Here is a 17,827-nt window from a genome sequence, read left to right on the forward strand (position 1 = left end):
ACCTACATTCCTGTGAAAATCCGCTATCAGTCAACATCATTTAGTAACTTCTATTACCTTTTATGAACTATTTTGACTCTATCTGCGAGTAAATGCCACTTCAGTCACATCTTTTCATTTCTATGAAAGATTAGAAAGTATGTAATGCTCAATAACTGTGTAATTGAAAGTCAACTTTGATATCCAATTGAAAGATATGTAAACGAAAGTGCACTCTACATAATTTGCCACTGTCATACTGATTAGTAGGATGCTGAAAGTGCCTGCCTGTGAACAACATTTTATGCGAGCGCTGATAGTGCTCATCATATTGTGACGAGTGACAATAAATGTGGAAGAAATCACGTTAATGAAAAACCATGTCATGGACATTGTCAGAGTATTTCCCATAAAACCAGTTTTCCAGCATTCCACTAAACTTTTCTCACTAAGACACCAAGTGCAGAACAGAATTCACAGTTAGGTAACATTTCAAATGTTCTTATCTTTCACGTTGTTTAGTATTTTCATTCTCTTGTATTTGGGAGCCACCATATAATTTTAATTGACAAACAGGACTCATATTATCTTAATTTCTTGTGTTATACAAATGATCGAACTGATTTACTGAGAATAATTATGATTTGTTGTATAAATATATGGCTATCTCATTGGTATACAAAGGGGTGTTGAAAATTCCATGGTTTTAAATAGATGACAGCATGACTGTCTTGAGTGTGCTGCACATGTCTGGAGTAATACATTACTAAAACTTCTCCAGCAAAAAATATGATACATAATTACACATTTAAAACTGCTGTGGTACACAGTCTTCCGTGTGTCAATGGCAATGGATAATATTTGCATTGTAAATGCAAAGCTCTATGCTTAACTCAATGTACTGGGCAATTATAATTAAACTGATGGTGTTCTGAACGCTGTGGTGCAGGCTGTATAAACCACAGGATGCTGAAACATCATAGGTATGTCCTTAATCTGTGCACTCGCAGGGTATGTGGAAAAAATAATAGTTTCACTTTCTGACACCAGGTGAAAATACGGCACTATAAGTAGTCATAATGTGAAGTGTTTTCTGTTCTGATATGAGTGGACTGTTTGTTGCTTGGTGATGCACGTTGATTTTGAGAAGTGACTGTTGGGTAAAGAGTTTAAGAACGTTAAAGTTTTATACACAAAACACAATGGCTATTGGCAAGAAAGACCATGCACTCCTGATAAAGTTGTTTTGTCACAACAACAACAGCCCTGCATTGTGGAATATCACAGACAGAAACAGTGCCTACGTGGTGCAACAGAAAAAGGGATGCAGCCAGTTCCATGGCAGTAGTTGTAGAAGTTGCTGTTGCTATAGCCATAGCCAATTATGCAGTACATGTCTTCTGCAGCCAGTGCCCGACCTGTGTCACAGGAACTGTCTCTCCCCTGATCAATGGTTCAAAAGATTTTCTGGCACATTTTACACCAATACCTCTCTAAGAAACAAAAGGTGCACTAAATGAAGCTCCAACATAGGTTACAATGCCTTGACTTTGCCCCTCATTTTTCGGTACGCAAGGAAAGAATAGCGTCACTGGGGTATATTCTTTGGGCAGACGAGGCACACTTTATATATATCCACTGCACACAGATTATGCGACCGAGAGGTGTGATTTTTTCACAAGATCCTTCATTCTCTCTGATTTTTTAAAAGGAAATGACACCTTATGGGCCTGTAAGGTGAACAGTGACATACACATTACAAGGACCAGTTTTGCAAGAACAAAACTGTGTCTACACCACTATTTTCATGCAAGAATGGGCGACACCACATGTTACTTGCCAGGTGAAAGATTTGTTTTGAGAAACCTTCAGTAATGACAGCCTCATCTCTGTACAATTTCAACACTCGCAGCCTTTGAGATCCCTGATCTAAATCCATGCGAATCCTGGTTGTGGGGATATCTGAAAGGTTACATCATCTACCAGGGATGTATCCAGGTTCTACCTGATTGGAAGCATCATACGGTGACATACTGCTCCGATTACACTGTATATGATGTGGGTAGCTGTTGACCATGTCTTGTCACAAATACAGCACATCACTGAGTCAGGAGACCATGCTGAACACATGTTGCAACTTGTGACCATATCCTGATAAACATGCCACAACAATTTTTAGCACGTGTTTGATCGTTTCTCCTCTTTTCCTGCACCCACACCACACTGTGACTGCTTACAGCACCGTATTTTCACCTGGTGGAAAATTTTGTGGAATAATTATTTTTTCCTGCATACTACATGACTGCACCAATTAATGAGAATACCTATAATGTTCCAGTGTTCTGCAATGTACACAGCCCACCCCGCAGCACTCAGAACACTGCCAGTTTAATTATAACCACACGACAACATGTATTAAGTTCTTATCTAGATCCAGTTCTAGAAGCTTCATATTGCATTCCTATGTTATTTTTGTGGCATTTCTTGTCCTTTTGACTGCTGGGTCCTAAATTGGACCACATTCGTTTTTGAGAAGCTCAGAGTTAGTCTGTTTAGCAAGAACCATAATCCAAGTCTACCTATCATATTACTGATTCAATCAGGGACTTTTTCTTTGCTTCAGTATTTTCAATTAATACATATGTTTACTCTGTAAACAGAACTGGTGGAATGTGACAGATGAGCAAATATTAGCACATAACAAAAATGGCTCTGGATCAAGAATCCAGCCTAGAAGGCTACCTCGTGTCCTTGTTCTCCATTTGGCTTCAGGTTACATAGGTATGACATCAGCTACTGTAACAGACTGTCTCTAACCTCATAATTATCTAGTTTGTGAATTAGTGAGGCATGTTTTACTGAGTCAAAGGGCTTTCTGAAGTCATAGAAATTCTTGCCTAGTGAGGTGTTAATCTAAACAAAGTTAATTATGTCATCTACAGTATTTTTTCCATGCTGGAAACTAAACTGGTTGTTCAAAATTATCTCAGATGTTACAATAACTATTTGCAGAACAACAGTGGCTACTTTAACACATTTGCTAAGACAAAAAGACAAGAGAGAGGGAAATAATTTCCCATATCTGCCCTGGATCTTTTCTCCAAGTGCTCTTATCAGCAGAATACAGAAATAGCCACAGCCACTAAATGATTAAGTTATGAATAGTAGGTCTTAAGTCTGTCAATCATATATCAAAAAAATATTTTCATATTCAGACCTGAAAGCAGGTGATTGAATTTTGTGAAAAGATCTTGCCACCACGATGATTAATGCCTCAGTTTTAATGACTACCACCCCAATTCCTGTGCCATATCCATGACACTCTCTCCCCTATTTTGTGGTAATAAAAAACAACCTGCCCTTCTTTGAACTTTTTTGATTTCCTCCATCAAACCTAACTGGGAAGTCTCCCATGCCACATATACCATTTTCAAACAATTTGAGAAAGAAATATATGAGAATGTATGTTTGGAGACTAGCATTGTGTGGTTGTATATCACGGACAGTGTGAAAACTGAACAGAAGAGAATCTAAGCATTTGAGATGTGGTGCTACAGAAGAATGTTGAAAATCAGGTGGACTGTTAAGACACATTCAGGACTGGTGGCACGTGTAAACAAAACACGTTCAGAGCATGCAGGGACAGGTACAAAGGCACGTGCGTTAACACGTCCAGAGCAGTTAAAGGGTTAAAGCACCAGCCAATAACCTCAATGGTACTAGAAAGAACTGTAGGGAGTAAGAAAGGGGGAAAGCATAGATTGGAATACACTCAGCAAGTAACTGAGGATTCATGGTGCAAGCTCTACTCTGAAATGAAGAGGTTGGAACAGGAGATGAATTCATGGTGTGCCACATCAAACCAGTCAGAAGACTGATGTCTCAAAACAAGTATGATTACTTTCATAACATTTCTTATGATGATTACTCCAAGTGTCTTGTTTTTAGAATGCATCACATCCTTCAATAATTCAAACTGTGGAAAATCCAGGATGGCAGCTGTCAATATCTGATGAAGGACTTAATCTGAAAGCTAAATAATACCTAGCAGGCTTTTTCAATGTGCCTGTTTGCCACTGAGGTTCAAGAAAAAGAGAATAAAGTATCACTTTTGTCAACTTAATTTCCTGGTGACAAATATAGCATAGACATAAATTGATAAGTAATGAAAACATGCTTTTTTATTATCCAGCTGTTAACTTAATACATTATGTAATCATGTTTTTACTAAGAAAAATTGGAAAGAAATTCCACCTCATGCAAGACACCGTTTTGATGTTTACTTTTTACCAAAGCATGCTTCAGCACATTTTGTACTGTCTTCAGGTGTTTACTAGTTTATCTTCTTTATGCAAAATTATTGTTACACACTAACCTCTTAAGAAACTTTTGGACAAAATACTTACATTTGTAAAATGGACCATTAGTGTCAAATATTTTATATTAGTTTGCATACAGTACAGACCTGTGACATGTATCGATGAAGTGAGGCACTCTATGTTGTTTATTTATTTATTTATTTACATGTCAAGTTCCGTAGGACCAAATTGAGGAGCAAACCTCCAAGGTCATGGAACGTGTCAGTACATGAACTTACAACATAAAAGTAATAAGAGATAAAAATAAATGTTCATGAACCTGAAAGAAAATCAGTCCACAAGTTTTAAGCAAACGCTATCAGCAATACAGTGAAAATCAGCTTAATTTTTCAAGGAACTCCTCGACAGAATAGAAGGAGTGACCCATGAGGAAACTCTTCAGTTTCGATTTGAAAGCGCATGGATTACTGCTAAGATTTTTGAATTCGAGTGGAGCTTATTTATGATATGTCTAAAAATTTAGTTTCACAGTAAATTTTGAAATAAACTGGGTGTCTAATGTTTTTACGTACCTCACACAATGCTATTGGTTATTTATGCTGGTAGATTTTGATCTATTACACAATTTACAGCTTGACATCTGCAAATAGCACAAATTTTTTATTTTCTGTTTGTTAGGCATTATCCACTGAGGATTGCTATATATCAGGTCATTTCGCATGTTACTTACAGTTTTTTTTTAAATATATATTGTGGCATTTTTTACTTTGTTTGTATCAAGGTAACATGCTTATTTCTTTTGCTGCTGTTGTTAGATATGCATTTTCTACGATTTGTTTACCAAGCACAGAGTTTTTGCCATCATTATGTGATATTGTGTCTGTGTGGTGTTCATTTGTTTCGTGGCATTTTCTTCTGTTGTTAATTTTTGGTATAGGCTGTTACTAATTAAATAACCCAATTTACAACAATTCTCAGTCATAAACGCACAATTAAAAAAAAACTACATATTTTGCTGTTTGCAGATGACAGGCTGTAAATTGTGTACAGATCTAAAACTGGCAGCACAAACAACCAATAGCTTCATGTGAGCTACATAAACAAATGTACACACCCACTTTATTTTGAAATTTACCACAGAACTAGAATCTTTAGGCATATCATAAATGGGCAACATAGAGTGCCTCAATTCATCGATACATGTCACAGGTCTGTACTGTATGCAAACTAATGAAAATTATTTGACACTAATGGTCTGTTTTACAAATGTAAATATTTTGTCCAAAAGTTTCTTAAGAGGTTAGTGTGTAAGAATAATTTTACATAAAGAAAATAAACAAGTAAACACCTGATGACAACACAAAAAGTGATGTGACAGTAATCGCTCATTCTATACATGTAAATAATTTGTAGCAAAAGTTTCTTTAGTGGTTAACATATAACAACAATTTTTCAGAAAGGAAATAAACAAATAAACCCACTGAAGACAACACAAAAAGTGATGAAACATGTCTGGGTAAAAAAAGTGTCCAGTATAAGGCAGAATTCCTCTCGAATAATACATGACTGAGAAGTGTTAAGTTAGGAGCTGACCTCCTACTTATGAAAAGGAAACTTCTATCTTCTTCACTCTACCCCCCCCCCCCCTTTTTTTTTTTTTTTTTGCTAGCATCTCAATGTTTGAAGTGAGATTACTGGTCATTGTACCCATAGCTCCAGACAGATACTGGTTGTTAATTTCATTGTTGAAAAAACACTTTCACACAAATATGTGGTCCTGAATATACCGCAGACTCTAGCAGCTATTAAAAACAGCTGTGGCGACTGTTCGAGAAAAGTTTTCATGAACATTTCAATATTTTCTGCAGTGCAAAACCTCTCCTAGAGCATTGGACTACATTGAAAGTCACTGAGCTCCAACTGAATTCCATGAGGTACCACTGTAAAAGGTGTCATAAAAATACTAAAATCAATTTAAAGTCAATTTCAGTCACTAAATCTACTGGAAAAGTTTTCTAACAAAGCTTGCAGCACCTTAACAAATTCATCAAAATGTTCATTCAGTAGCTCCTTTTTTAAAACTTATTTCACCTATAACTAGTGCAACATACAAAAAATGCACAAATTACCTTCTGAAACTTACTTTACCAACAACATCAATTTTTCTTAAATCCCAATATCGCACCAAAAGCCTCGGTAATCAGTTTAAGTATACCATGTAAAGGTGTACTCAAGACATTAAAGTTCTTTCTAACATCAGTTAGAAATGGAAGATTTACTGTCTTCTGGGGGTTGTCAAATTCTTTTAGTGGCATTTTGTTCATGCCCACAAAAAATGCTGTGTTTACACAGGTTGAAAAATCTTCTAAAACAGCACCTCAACTCAACCAGCATGCTTCACAAAAATCTGGAACATGCCACAATCACACTACCTCCACCAGGAAAGATTTAAAATCCCGAAGTCCCAAGCCATGTGATCTTAGTTTATTAATGGTTTTTACAACAACGTTGATTATGCCACTTATTTTGGCACATTTTGCCACAAGATTAATTTGATGTAGAATGCAGTATATCACTGATATTTCCTGATGGATACCAACTTCTTTCATCTTTTTTTTCTACCAAAGCAGTGACACCAGACTTTTGACCAATCGTTGCAGTAACTCCACCTGTCACAATCAATGGAAGTTTTTAACAAAAAAAAGGTCACATTTAACAATAGTGTTTCCTAACCAAGAAAATAGTCACCTGCCATAGCTATACTGGTACTGATCAAAGAGCTGCTCCACTACACTGAACTCAGCATCAACACCTCTTACACATTGAGCAAGTTGAGCAACATCTGTTACATCTGTGCTTTCATCCAAAGCTAAAAAACAACTACATCTTTAGTTCTGGTTTTCAGTTGTATTTCCACATCACCATTTCTTTGGTGCATCTGCAAACTGTTCTCTGTGAAAGACGAACTGTTTCAAAAATGGAGAGAGTCACTGTACCCAAGAGTGTTGCAGCAGCAGCAAAATACTATTTTTAACAAATTCTCCATCGCTGAAGGAAGAGGCTGTTTGGCTGTTTTAGAAGTTATGTGATAAATCACTCTCATTGCATGGACAATGTGGATGACATGGTTCTTTTCCTGTAGATACATTACAAGGAAGAGGTAAAATCAATGGCAATACCACATAAATCTTAAAAATAATGGTAATACTTTCAAGAAATGACATATCTACATGAACTACTACTGTTTTAGCTTGAGAAGTTTGGCCTAACTTTCCTCAGCATCAAAAAGTGATCATGAATTTCACACAAAGTTCTTCCATGCTGATAAAATAGCATTGCAAAACAGACATTTACCCATCTCTGCTCTAACCAAACGGCAGCAGCACTGTGCCACAGATCCACAATCACTGACCTAAGGAATTAACATTCTGTGAAGCACACTGACAACTGCTGCAGTGGTCAAAACAAGAAGAAACATTAACATGCTTTGCAATCCTTTGGCTCAAGATCTCTCTCCTAATTAAATAACATTGTTACTTCCTGTAGTGGGGCATTCATTTGTCCCAACTAATAAGAGTTTTCTGATGAATTATGGGTGACATTAAGAAGGCTGATCAGAAATACATTAACATTTCTGATGCCACACAACAGTGATTTGGCTGAGAATGAACTGACCTGTAGAGCACAGGAAGGGAAGGGAGCAGTTTCCAGAGTACTCAGAGAACCTGGTAACTGACATTTCAAACTTCAGCCCTGCAAAAGAATCATAATAAAGTGAACGAAATCAAAAAAACTGTGTCATGAAGGGTGAAGTGATCTACAACAATGATCGCAGGAAAGCTAAAAGCATACTGCAACATTGTTAACACTTTGTAATAGCACCATCAGCAGTGCAAGAAGAAATTACTTTGAAAAAAGAAAAAACTTCAAGATATGAACAAAATGATTGTTAAATATTACGAGAAAGACTGGATGGAAAACTAAAGTTTTCTTTTCTTTAGTTAAACCCGTTAGAAAAACAGCAAACTTCAGCAATTGAGCCACTTCACTGACCTAGGATATTTTGTCAAAGAATAACGAGTTATTCACATATATGTGTTGAATGAAATAAAGTTAATTATGTTTGATGAAAGCAATAATCCTTTTTAATCTGACAATGGAAATGAAATTTTAAGTTTCAGTACAGTATAATTTTTCAATTTACACCTTTATTTTGAGAATGAGATTTTCACTCTGCAGCGGAGTGTGCGCTGATATGAAACTTCCTGGCAGATTAAAACTGTGTGCCCGACCGAGACTCGAACTCGGGACCTTTGCCTTTCGCGGGCAAGTGCTCTACCAACTGAGCTACTGAAGCACGACTCACGCCCGGTACCCACAGCTTTACTTCTGCCGGTACCTCGTCTCCTACCTTCCAAACTTTACAGAAGCTCTCCTGCGAACCTTGCAGAACTAGCACTCCTGAAAGAAAGGATATTGCGGAGACATGGCTTAGCCACAGCCCGGGGGGTGTTTCCAGAATGAGATTTTCACTCTGCAGCAGAGTGTGCGCTGATATGAAACTTCCTGGCAGATTAAAACTGAGCACTCCTGAAAGAAAGGATATTGAGGAGACATGGCTTAGCCACAGCCTGGGGGATGTTCCCAGGAGTGCTAGTTCTGCAAGGTTCAAAGGAGAACTTCTGTAAAGTTTGGAAGGTAGGAGACGAGGTAATGGCAGAAGTAAAGCTGTGGGTACCAGGCATGAGTCGTGCTTCGGTAGCTCAGTTGGTAGAGCACTTGCCCGCGAAAGGCAAAGGTCCCGAGTTCGAGTCTCGGTCGGGCACACAGTTTTAATCTGCCAGGAAGTTTCATATCAGCGCACACTCCGCTGCAGAGTGAAAATCTCATTCTGGAAACATCCCCCAGGCTGTGGCTAAGCCATGTCTCCGCAATATCCTTTCTTTCAGGAGTGCTAGATCTGCAACGTTCGCAGGAGAGCTTCTGTAAAGTTTGGAAGGTAGGAGACGAGGTACCGACAGAAGTAAAGCTGTGGGTACCGGGCGTGAGTCATGCTTCGGTAGCTCAGTTGGTAGAGCACTTGCCCGCAAAAGGCAAAGGTCCTGAGTTCGAGTCTTGGTCAGGCACACAGTTTTAATCTGCCAGGAAGTATTACACCTTTATTCACTCCTGATATACCACACACGTAACATTTAATGTAAGTCAATAGGAAAGTAACAATTAGTGAATTGTGTTTCCATCTTTACAGAAAAATACTGCTTCAAACTGTTTTGTACCTAAAACAGTTGCAAAATGCATTATTCCCAAAGAGTTTAAGTTCTAGACTTTTCAAAGTTTGTTGGAAGATGGAGAGCAGCTTTTATCACTTCTCTAAAGAAGGCAGGTCCTTACTGTTTTACAGTAAGAAATAAAAGTTTTTGTGGTTCCTGAAAATTTTATTCTTTTGGCTGTAATAAATTACGCAAATGGATGACTCACTTGGTATGCATACATTGCAAATATACAGTCGGATGTTATATTGAATACCTTAATGCATGTTAAATCTTCTAGCTACTTTTACAGTCTACAATTATGTATTCAATACAACACTTACAAACAATAACTGCCTATTTTTTCAACCTTCACAAACCTTTTTAGTCTACTAACTCATCTATCCCACTGTTTAATATACAAAAGAATACAGCAGTCTCTCAATATTACAGTTTCTGCTGTGCAAGAGCGAGGAATACATTTTAACGGAGGTTTAACTTGGAATAAGCACAATAAAAATTAAAATACTTACAAGTAATGTTTCAACAAGATCCTTCCGTGGGCGTAATTTCAACAATGGTGCACTCAAACGAATGGAACATAAACCACCTCTCCCTTCATAACAACATACACCAGCACATCTGGAAAATGATTTGGAATAAAAATATATTATGAAAACAGAGGGAGAGAGAGAGAGAGAGAGAGAGAGAGAGAGAGAGAGAGAGAGAGAGAGAGAGAGAGAGAGAGCCTTCAATTTTCCAATATTTTAATGTGTTAACAGTAAAGCAGATGAAGTATATTTTGAAAATAAGGAAAGAAAGAACTTTCTGAATTATAGCTTACTCATGGTTTAGGGCAGATATTGTTAATAAATCCCTTGATCTTCCCCACTCTTTCATTATGGTGACATTATTTGCAAATGAATGAAAGAAATTTTTTTCCACATACATATCATGGTCCATTGTACATCTGAGGAATTTCTAAACTAGATTCTAAACTAAAATGTCACTGCCTTATTTATGACTTCTTTTTCACTCACAAGCAGAACTGATTTGATGGAGTCCTTATCCTCTTCCCGTGTTGTTCTGATCATTTCCTTTCTGCATCTCCTATGTTAAACACCCAAGAGAAACTGTTTTAAAATTCTAGTTTTTACCTGACAACCATTTTTCACCTGTAGTGCTCCTTACAGTTTGAAGTTAATCATTCCTTGGGGTAGCAAATGCGCAACTAACATGTACCTGCTGCAAAGATTTTCTAGAGATATGTTCCCTTACCCATTCTTTACTGTAGCAACCCATTTCAGTTGCTCACCCAATATACAATATTCTTCCATAATATCAAATTTCAAACTTTCTCCTTGTTTTCCAAGGTTTACACTTTATTTTAACACAAAGGCCTGCCCAAACAAAATGTGAAATAAATTTCCCTCTCAAATGTAAGTCAATACATTAAATCAGTAGAACAGTCTGGCTCAGGAAGCTTTATCACTGCCACTACTTCAATGCTCTTACTTCAGCTGTCATGTTTAATATCAATTCCTCAATAGAAGAAACTTTTTACTACTACTTTTGTTTCACCTCTATTTTTTAGGATTCCATACCTCAATTGGTAAAAATGGAACCCTTATAGGATCACATTGCTGTCTGTCTGTCTGTCTGTCTGTCTGTCTCTCTCTGTCTGTCTGTCTGTCTGTCCAACTTTCCAAATCCCTTTAACTCAGGAATGGGTAGACATATCAAGTTGAAATTTACATCACATATTAAAGTCTATGGTCTATTGGCAGTGTAACAAAAAGGGAAGCTTTGAAATCAATGCAATAGAAATATATGGTCATTTATGTCACATATTTTGATAGTTGAACTCATTCATCAAAATCTACTTGGTCCTTCACGTTACTCTAGAATCGTGAAATTTGTCAAGCAGGAAAGTTTCACACTGTAACCAAAGGAGAAAAATCCAAAAATTTGTAATTATGTCACACAAAAAAATTTTTGTCATCAGACTGTCTGTCCACCTGTCAGTTAAGTCTTTCTTTTCCTCAGGAACAGAGATATGTATCAAGTTGAAATTTATGTAACACTCTAAGGTGTTTACAGCGAAACTTATTTTTCATACTTTTCAAGGGACTTACCCAAAAAAGTGTAAAATACAGGGAAGAGTAAAATACACGAAATTACAGGAAACACAAAACTCTCTAGATTCCATGCCTATTGTTCTCTGTTTATTAAGATTGCCAACTTTAGTGTTTTAACCAATATTGTGTTACAAGTTTTCATTATCATCATCATCATCATCATCATCATCATCATCATCCCCCCCATCATCATCATCTTCGTTTCTCCTCTGTCAAACATCTGCTTGGGTTGGGGTATCAATGGTATTTCGCCACTTTACTCGGTCTTCCCACCATTCTTCTTCCACGAGTTGGTTCCAGAGCAGGTTTCTCCTCCTTAAACTCATCTTTATTGTATCAATCCATCTTGTTCTCCGTCTTCCTCTTGGCCTCTTGCCCTCTATCTTGAACTCCATCTTCTTGGTATTATTCCCTCTCCCATCCTCTTCACATGCCCAAACCATTTTAATCTATTCTTTTCAATTTTCTAAGTCAACTTCTCCACTCCAATTTCCTTCCTACCATCTTCATTTTTCACTCTGTCTCTCCTTGTATTCCCTAGCATATATCTCAGAAATTCATTTCACTGGATTGTATCCTACTCTCCTCTCTTCTAGTCATAGTCCAATTCTCTGCGCCATAAATTAGTATGGGTATGAAGTAAGTCTTGTATAGAACCAGCTTGTACCTCATTGGTACTTCCCTTCCCCACACCAAACCCCTCACACAAGTTTTACTTCTCATAATTTTATAATGATAATCAATAATAAGTTTCACATTAGAATGTGAACATCTTTTTTATGTGGTTTCACAAAATACTTTTGCTTCTGTACTTTTTGCACCACTGGGCATGATCAGAAAGAAGAAAAAACATGCATTTGTGTGTGTTAGCACTCAACCATTGCCTCTGTCATGGCCAAAAATGCAGTGGCTGAGTGCTGACACACACAAATTCGCATGCGGGTTTGTACCCATCATGTCCAATGGTGTAAATAAAACTCTGAGGTAAAAGTCTTTCATGAAACCACATTAAAAAGATAGTTGTCTTCTAACATACAACTTATTATTGAGAATCATTATAAAATTATGGTAAATAAAACTTTTAATACAATGTCGGTTAAAACACTACAATCAACAGTCTTTGTAAACAGAGAACAATAGGGACAAAATCTACAGCTTGTTGCAACAATGAGGTCACTCGGTCCAGGGATGTCCTGTGTGAGAAAGAGGGAGGAAATTATCGTCATGTTATGGAACACCTTGTGGAGGCATATTTACATATGTCATCACGTCGTGCCAACCTAGTACTGCGCAACTAGTATGGATTAACGTACTTCATGCAGAAGCAGCAATGATTCATGGAAGACCCCCTATAGAAAAGTGTTTTAATACAATGCAATGAGCAAAAGGAAGGTTGCTACTGGAATCATTACCATCAGATCATGATATCACTGATAGAGTGACCCAGCATACATTTCCACTCTTCCAAACACTATGAACCTGTAATACAGGTGGCTGTGACCCAACACGTCAGCAGTGAAAATCTTGCTTCCTATGCTAATGCTATGTTAAACAGTCAATAACTTTGTATATAGTCTGTGTTTTCTGTTTTTTTGTTCCAAGGCTGACTTTAAGCATGAGTATGATGCACTTTTTGCAGAAATCTGTATGAAAATCAATGTTAAAGGTCATGATAATGTCAAAGAAAATTTAAAATGCAGGAAATGTTCTAACATGGTATCATTAACAATGGGAAGGCATTGTATTGAGAGGATATTATTTCTGTTGGAACTGACAAAAATGAACATTACAGGCAGGAAAAAGTAAAATGCAGGAAACCAGAAATGGGGTTTTACTGTAGTTGCTTGATGGTGTAATAAATGTAAGCTTCTAAGTCAATGAAACCAAAAAGATACAGCCATGTATGTCACATATTTTGATATTTGGAAACTCACTCATTAAAAGCTTATGGGTATTTCCACTTGATTACAGAATCATGAAATTTGACAAGAAGAAATGTTTCACAGTACAAGTAAAGGAAAAAATTAAGGAACTGTTAATACGTAACTCTTTCAAACAAAAATATATTTATTTTGTCATTTGTTGCCCAACTTCAAACTTGAAATTAAAAAACATTCTCGAGTCTTGAAATCTCTGGGAGCAGTATCTTGCCACTATCAATGTTGACAACAGGCATAAATAGTCGAGATTCTCTATTTCCGGAATGGATGGACTGTCTACCCTTCTGAAATAGGGCACTAAGTATCCAAAACCTGTTACATAATTAAATTCCTTTTATGCATCTGGTTGATGATTATTTCTATTTACACAACTGCAGTTGCTGAAAATGGATAAAATTCTAAACAATTAAGTTTGTATGGAACCATCAGTGCATAAGTCCTACTCACAGCTGGCCAACTTTTGTTTACTACTAATCTTCTTTCTTGTTTATCCTCTTACTAAACAAATTGTCACACAGCTCTTGACCAGATGGACTATGTTTTCAATTAACATTGACACTGATGTGTGTTCTCCTTGGGCTTTGATCAATATTCTGATATTTTATTTAACTTTCTTTATTGCAGCTTCTACACACAAGCAGAATAATAGTGGTGATTAGCTGTCACTGTGTGTTACACCCATCTGTTCTTGAATTATGGCCTATCTTGGTATTCTGCTTACTACTACTACTACTACTACTACTACTACATTACATTACTCACTTGTCCCTCTACTTGATCTCAATCTCCTTCTCAATTTTTAATGTCTTATCCATCACATACTTTTTATTGGCCTATTTACGTTAAAAGTGCCATGAAGCAGTCAAAGTTCTTTCCCAGCCTTCCTTCCTTTATCTTGCACAGAGCCATTTTCCTGGGTACATTTACCTTTGATAAGACCAATCTTGGCCTTGCATCTCTCTTATTTCTTTTTATTATTCTGTATAGTATTCAAGTTGGTAACTTACAAGCATGATACATCTTGCTGATTGGACAGTTAACTATTTCCTTATACCAACTGAGTGGAGCTCCAGGTGAGCACAGGTAAAAGGCCACGAGGTGCCCCTCTCAAACGTTATAAGGATCAGTACAAGAAAAATCTAAAAAACTTGAACATCGATCCAAGTAACTGGTCCACAATAGCAGAAGATCGAAGTCGCTGGCGCCCAGTTACCTCAAATGCTCTTCAAAACTTTGAGCTGGAACGTCGAAGAATGGAGAATGAAAAATGCCGGAGACTTAAACTCCTCCAGGCTCAGCCACGTCCTCCACCTTCCATCAGCTGTAATGTCCGTGGCCACCTGTTCCACGCTAGGAGTGGATTGCTAAGCCATCAACGACACTTCCACACCTGAACCGTGACAAAGGAAATCTCAGGAGAGAAATGAAAACTCAGATACGAGTATCAGCCGACGACGGAGCTCCAGTGGTATTCACAGATTCCAGTTAGCTTCTTTGTGTTTGAACTATTCAGTCTTCTTCCCAACTCACATTACATTATCTCATTACCTGCTTGTTACACAATACCTCCTACTTTTACTCTCTCAAGTTGTGTGTGCGATCTTCCCTTTTGTACAGAATTTTATGTCTGCCTTCTGTCCACTCTTGTAACAGCTTTAAAGCTTCTGCTTCAGTGAATATATATTAGGATATATGATTAACCTCCCAACCCAAGTAAGCCCAAACAGTTACTACATAAGTACAGTAGTATCTGACACTTATTTATGCTAAAATCTGCAAATTATGTGCCCAACTGATGCAGTTTCAACATTCATTTTCTTGTAAGCATTTGATAATCAAGTGTAAGAGTTGCAGCAATGATTTAACTTGGACAAGTGAACACCACAAGCAATATGTTGCGCTCAGAGTCTAGTGGACATTAAACTTCTGTGCCTAAAATGCAGAGCAACAAGATATATTGTTATATTACAAAACGGAAAAACAAATTCAGAAACTGATGGTATTTCGATTAAAAGTACAGCATGTCTTCCCTATTTGTACGAATCACTTTCCACTGCTAACAGTTAAAGCAAACAAAGTGATTCTTCATGCTCTTTATTTTTCTTTAACCATTCATTTGCTTTCTGCCCAATACACTGCACTCTACTGTGTTCCACTTGGTCACAGCATTAGAGTTGCTCTACCTGAGATTTTGGGTAATTGTTTTGTCTTTCCTCCTCCAACTGAACAGCTATTGTTTGTTCCATCTAGAACCAAACACATACTCAACAAACCACCAAATGGTGGATAGTGGAGTGTATTTTTTACCACTGCTAGTCATTCCCTTCACTGTTTCACTCACAAATGGAGTGACAGAAAACAACTATCTATATGCTTCCATACAAGCCCTAATGTTAATTATCTTGTGTTCATGGTTCTTACACAAGATGTATGTTGGTGGCAGTAGGATCATTCTGTAGTCTGTTGCAAATACAAGTTCTCTAAACTTTTGCAAAAATAACATCTTCTTCCTTCCAGGGATTCCCATTTGAGGTCACTGAGCACTTCTGTAATACAGACCATTTCTGTAATCTGGCCTGGTAGGGAACCCAACACTTGAGCATTTCTCTTGAAACAGTTGTACAAGAGTTCTGTATATAGCCTCCTTTACTGATGACCTACACCTTCCAAGAATTCTCCCAATAAATATCCATCAACCATTCACCTTCCCTCACCTGTTCCCATCAGATCACAGTGCTGTCAGGCTGAGCTAGCACTTGGATAGTGACCACCTGGTCTGCCAATCAACATTAGCAATCAAGGTGCACTCAACCCTTGTGAGGCAAACTGAGGAGCTACTTGAGTGAGAAGTAGTGGCTCTGGTCTTGTAAAATGACATATGACTGGGAGAGCAGTGTGCTGACCATATGCCCTTCCATACCCACATGCAGTGATGCCTGTAGGCTGAGAATGACATGGTGACCTGTTGGTACCATCGGGTCTTCATGGCCTGTTTGGGCGGAGTTTAGTTTTTATTCACCTTCCCTACAACCAACTTTAGATTCATGTTCCATTTCATGTTGTTTTAGAACATTACATCTAGATATTTAATTGACATGACTGTGTCAAATGGCATACCACTAACACTGTATTCAAACATTACAGGATTATTTTTCTCACTTATCTGCATTAACTAACATTTTTCCACATTTAGAGCAAGCTTTCATTCATTAACCAAATAAAAATTCTTCATATCATCCCATATCCACCTACAGTCACACAAAAATGGCACTTCCCTGTACACTACAGTGCCAGCAGCGAACAATCACAGATTGCTGCTCATCCTAACCATCAGACTGTTTAAGTATATGAGAACAAGAGCAGTCCAATCATATTTTACTGGAACATCATACCTTTGTCTGCGACGAATACTTGCTGCCCACGGCCATGTACTGAGTTCCGTTACTTAAGAAGTATTGTAGCCACTCGGATCTGAGAAGCTATTCTGTGTGCTTGGACCTGAGTCATTAACAGTCTGTAGTGTGGCACTGAGTCACATGCTTTCCAGAAATCTCGGATGATCAAATCCGCCTGTTGCTATTTCATCCATGGTTCACAGGATATTGGGTGAGAAAAGAGCAAGCTAAGTTTCATGTGAGTGATGCTTTCTAAATCCATATTGATTTGTAGATAGAAGTTTTTCTCTCTCAAGGAAATTTATTATATTTGTACTGACAATACACGCAATAATTCTGCAGCAAGCCTATGTTAAGAATGTTGGTCTATAATTTCATAGATGCAGTCTTTTACCCTCCTTACCTATGGCAGTAACCTGGCCTTTTTTTATAGTCAACTGAGACTTTCTACTGGCTGTGTTGACCCTGAAATAAGTTTCCTTTCACATTGATTGACTTTGATTTTAAAATACTGAAAAATTTATTTTGCTAAAGCAGACATTCTTTTTACAGGTCATTTGGGGAAAATCTATGAAAAAAAGGGGGGAGGGATGGAATGGATTAAAGTTCATCCAAGTATTGCTCAGAATGCCAATTAGAGAGAATTTATCATGAAATATTGTTTCACTATGTTGCAATGGATAAACTTTTTTCAGCTAGCAACACAAAATTCTGTATAAATGGGATGCTGAAATATTAATGTCATAATAACTGTTTGTACTTTAAGTTCCAAGTATGTTCTAAACTACGTTAAAAATCATATTTATT

General features: G+C 37.3%; 1 protein-coding gene across 4 annotated transcripts in view; it reads right to left on the reverse strand.

The window, feature by feature from the left end:
• LOC126416433 (DNA-dependent metalloprotease SPRTN-like) overlaps positions 1 to 17,827 on the reverse strand; it is a 101,497-nt gene that overhangs the window by 29,473 nt on the left and 54,197 nt on the right. For all 4 annotated transcript variants that reach the window (XM_050084153.1, XM_050084156.1, XM_050084154.1 and 1 more), the window contains one exon: positions 10,081 to 10,189. In XM_050084153.1, coding sequence (XP_049940110.1) covers positions 10,081 to 10,189 — 109 coding nt within the window. The remainder of the gene's footprint in view (positions 1 to 10,080; positions 10,190 to 17,827) is intronic.

This window comes from Schistocerca serialis, chromosome 8 (assembly GCF_023864345.2).
Source record: "Schistocerca serialis cubense isolate TAMUIC-IGC-003099 chromosome 8, iqSchSeri2.2, whole genome shotgun sequence".
Classification (NCBI taxonomy): domain Eukaryota; kingdom Metazoa; phylum Arthropoda; class Insecta; order Orthoptera; family Acrididae; genus Schistocerca; species Schistocerca serialis.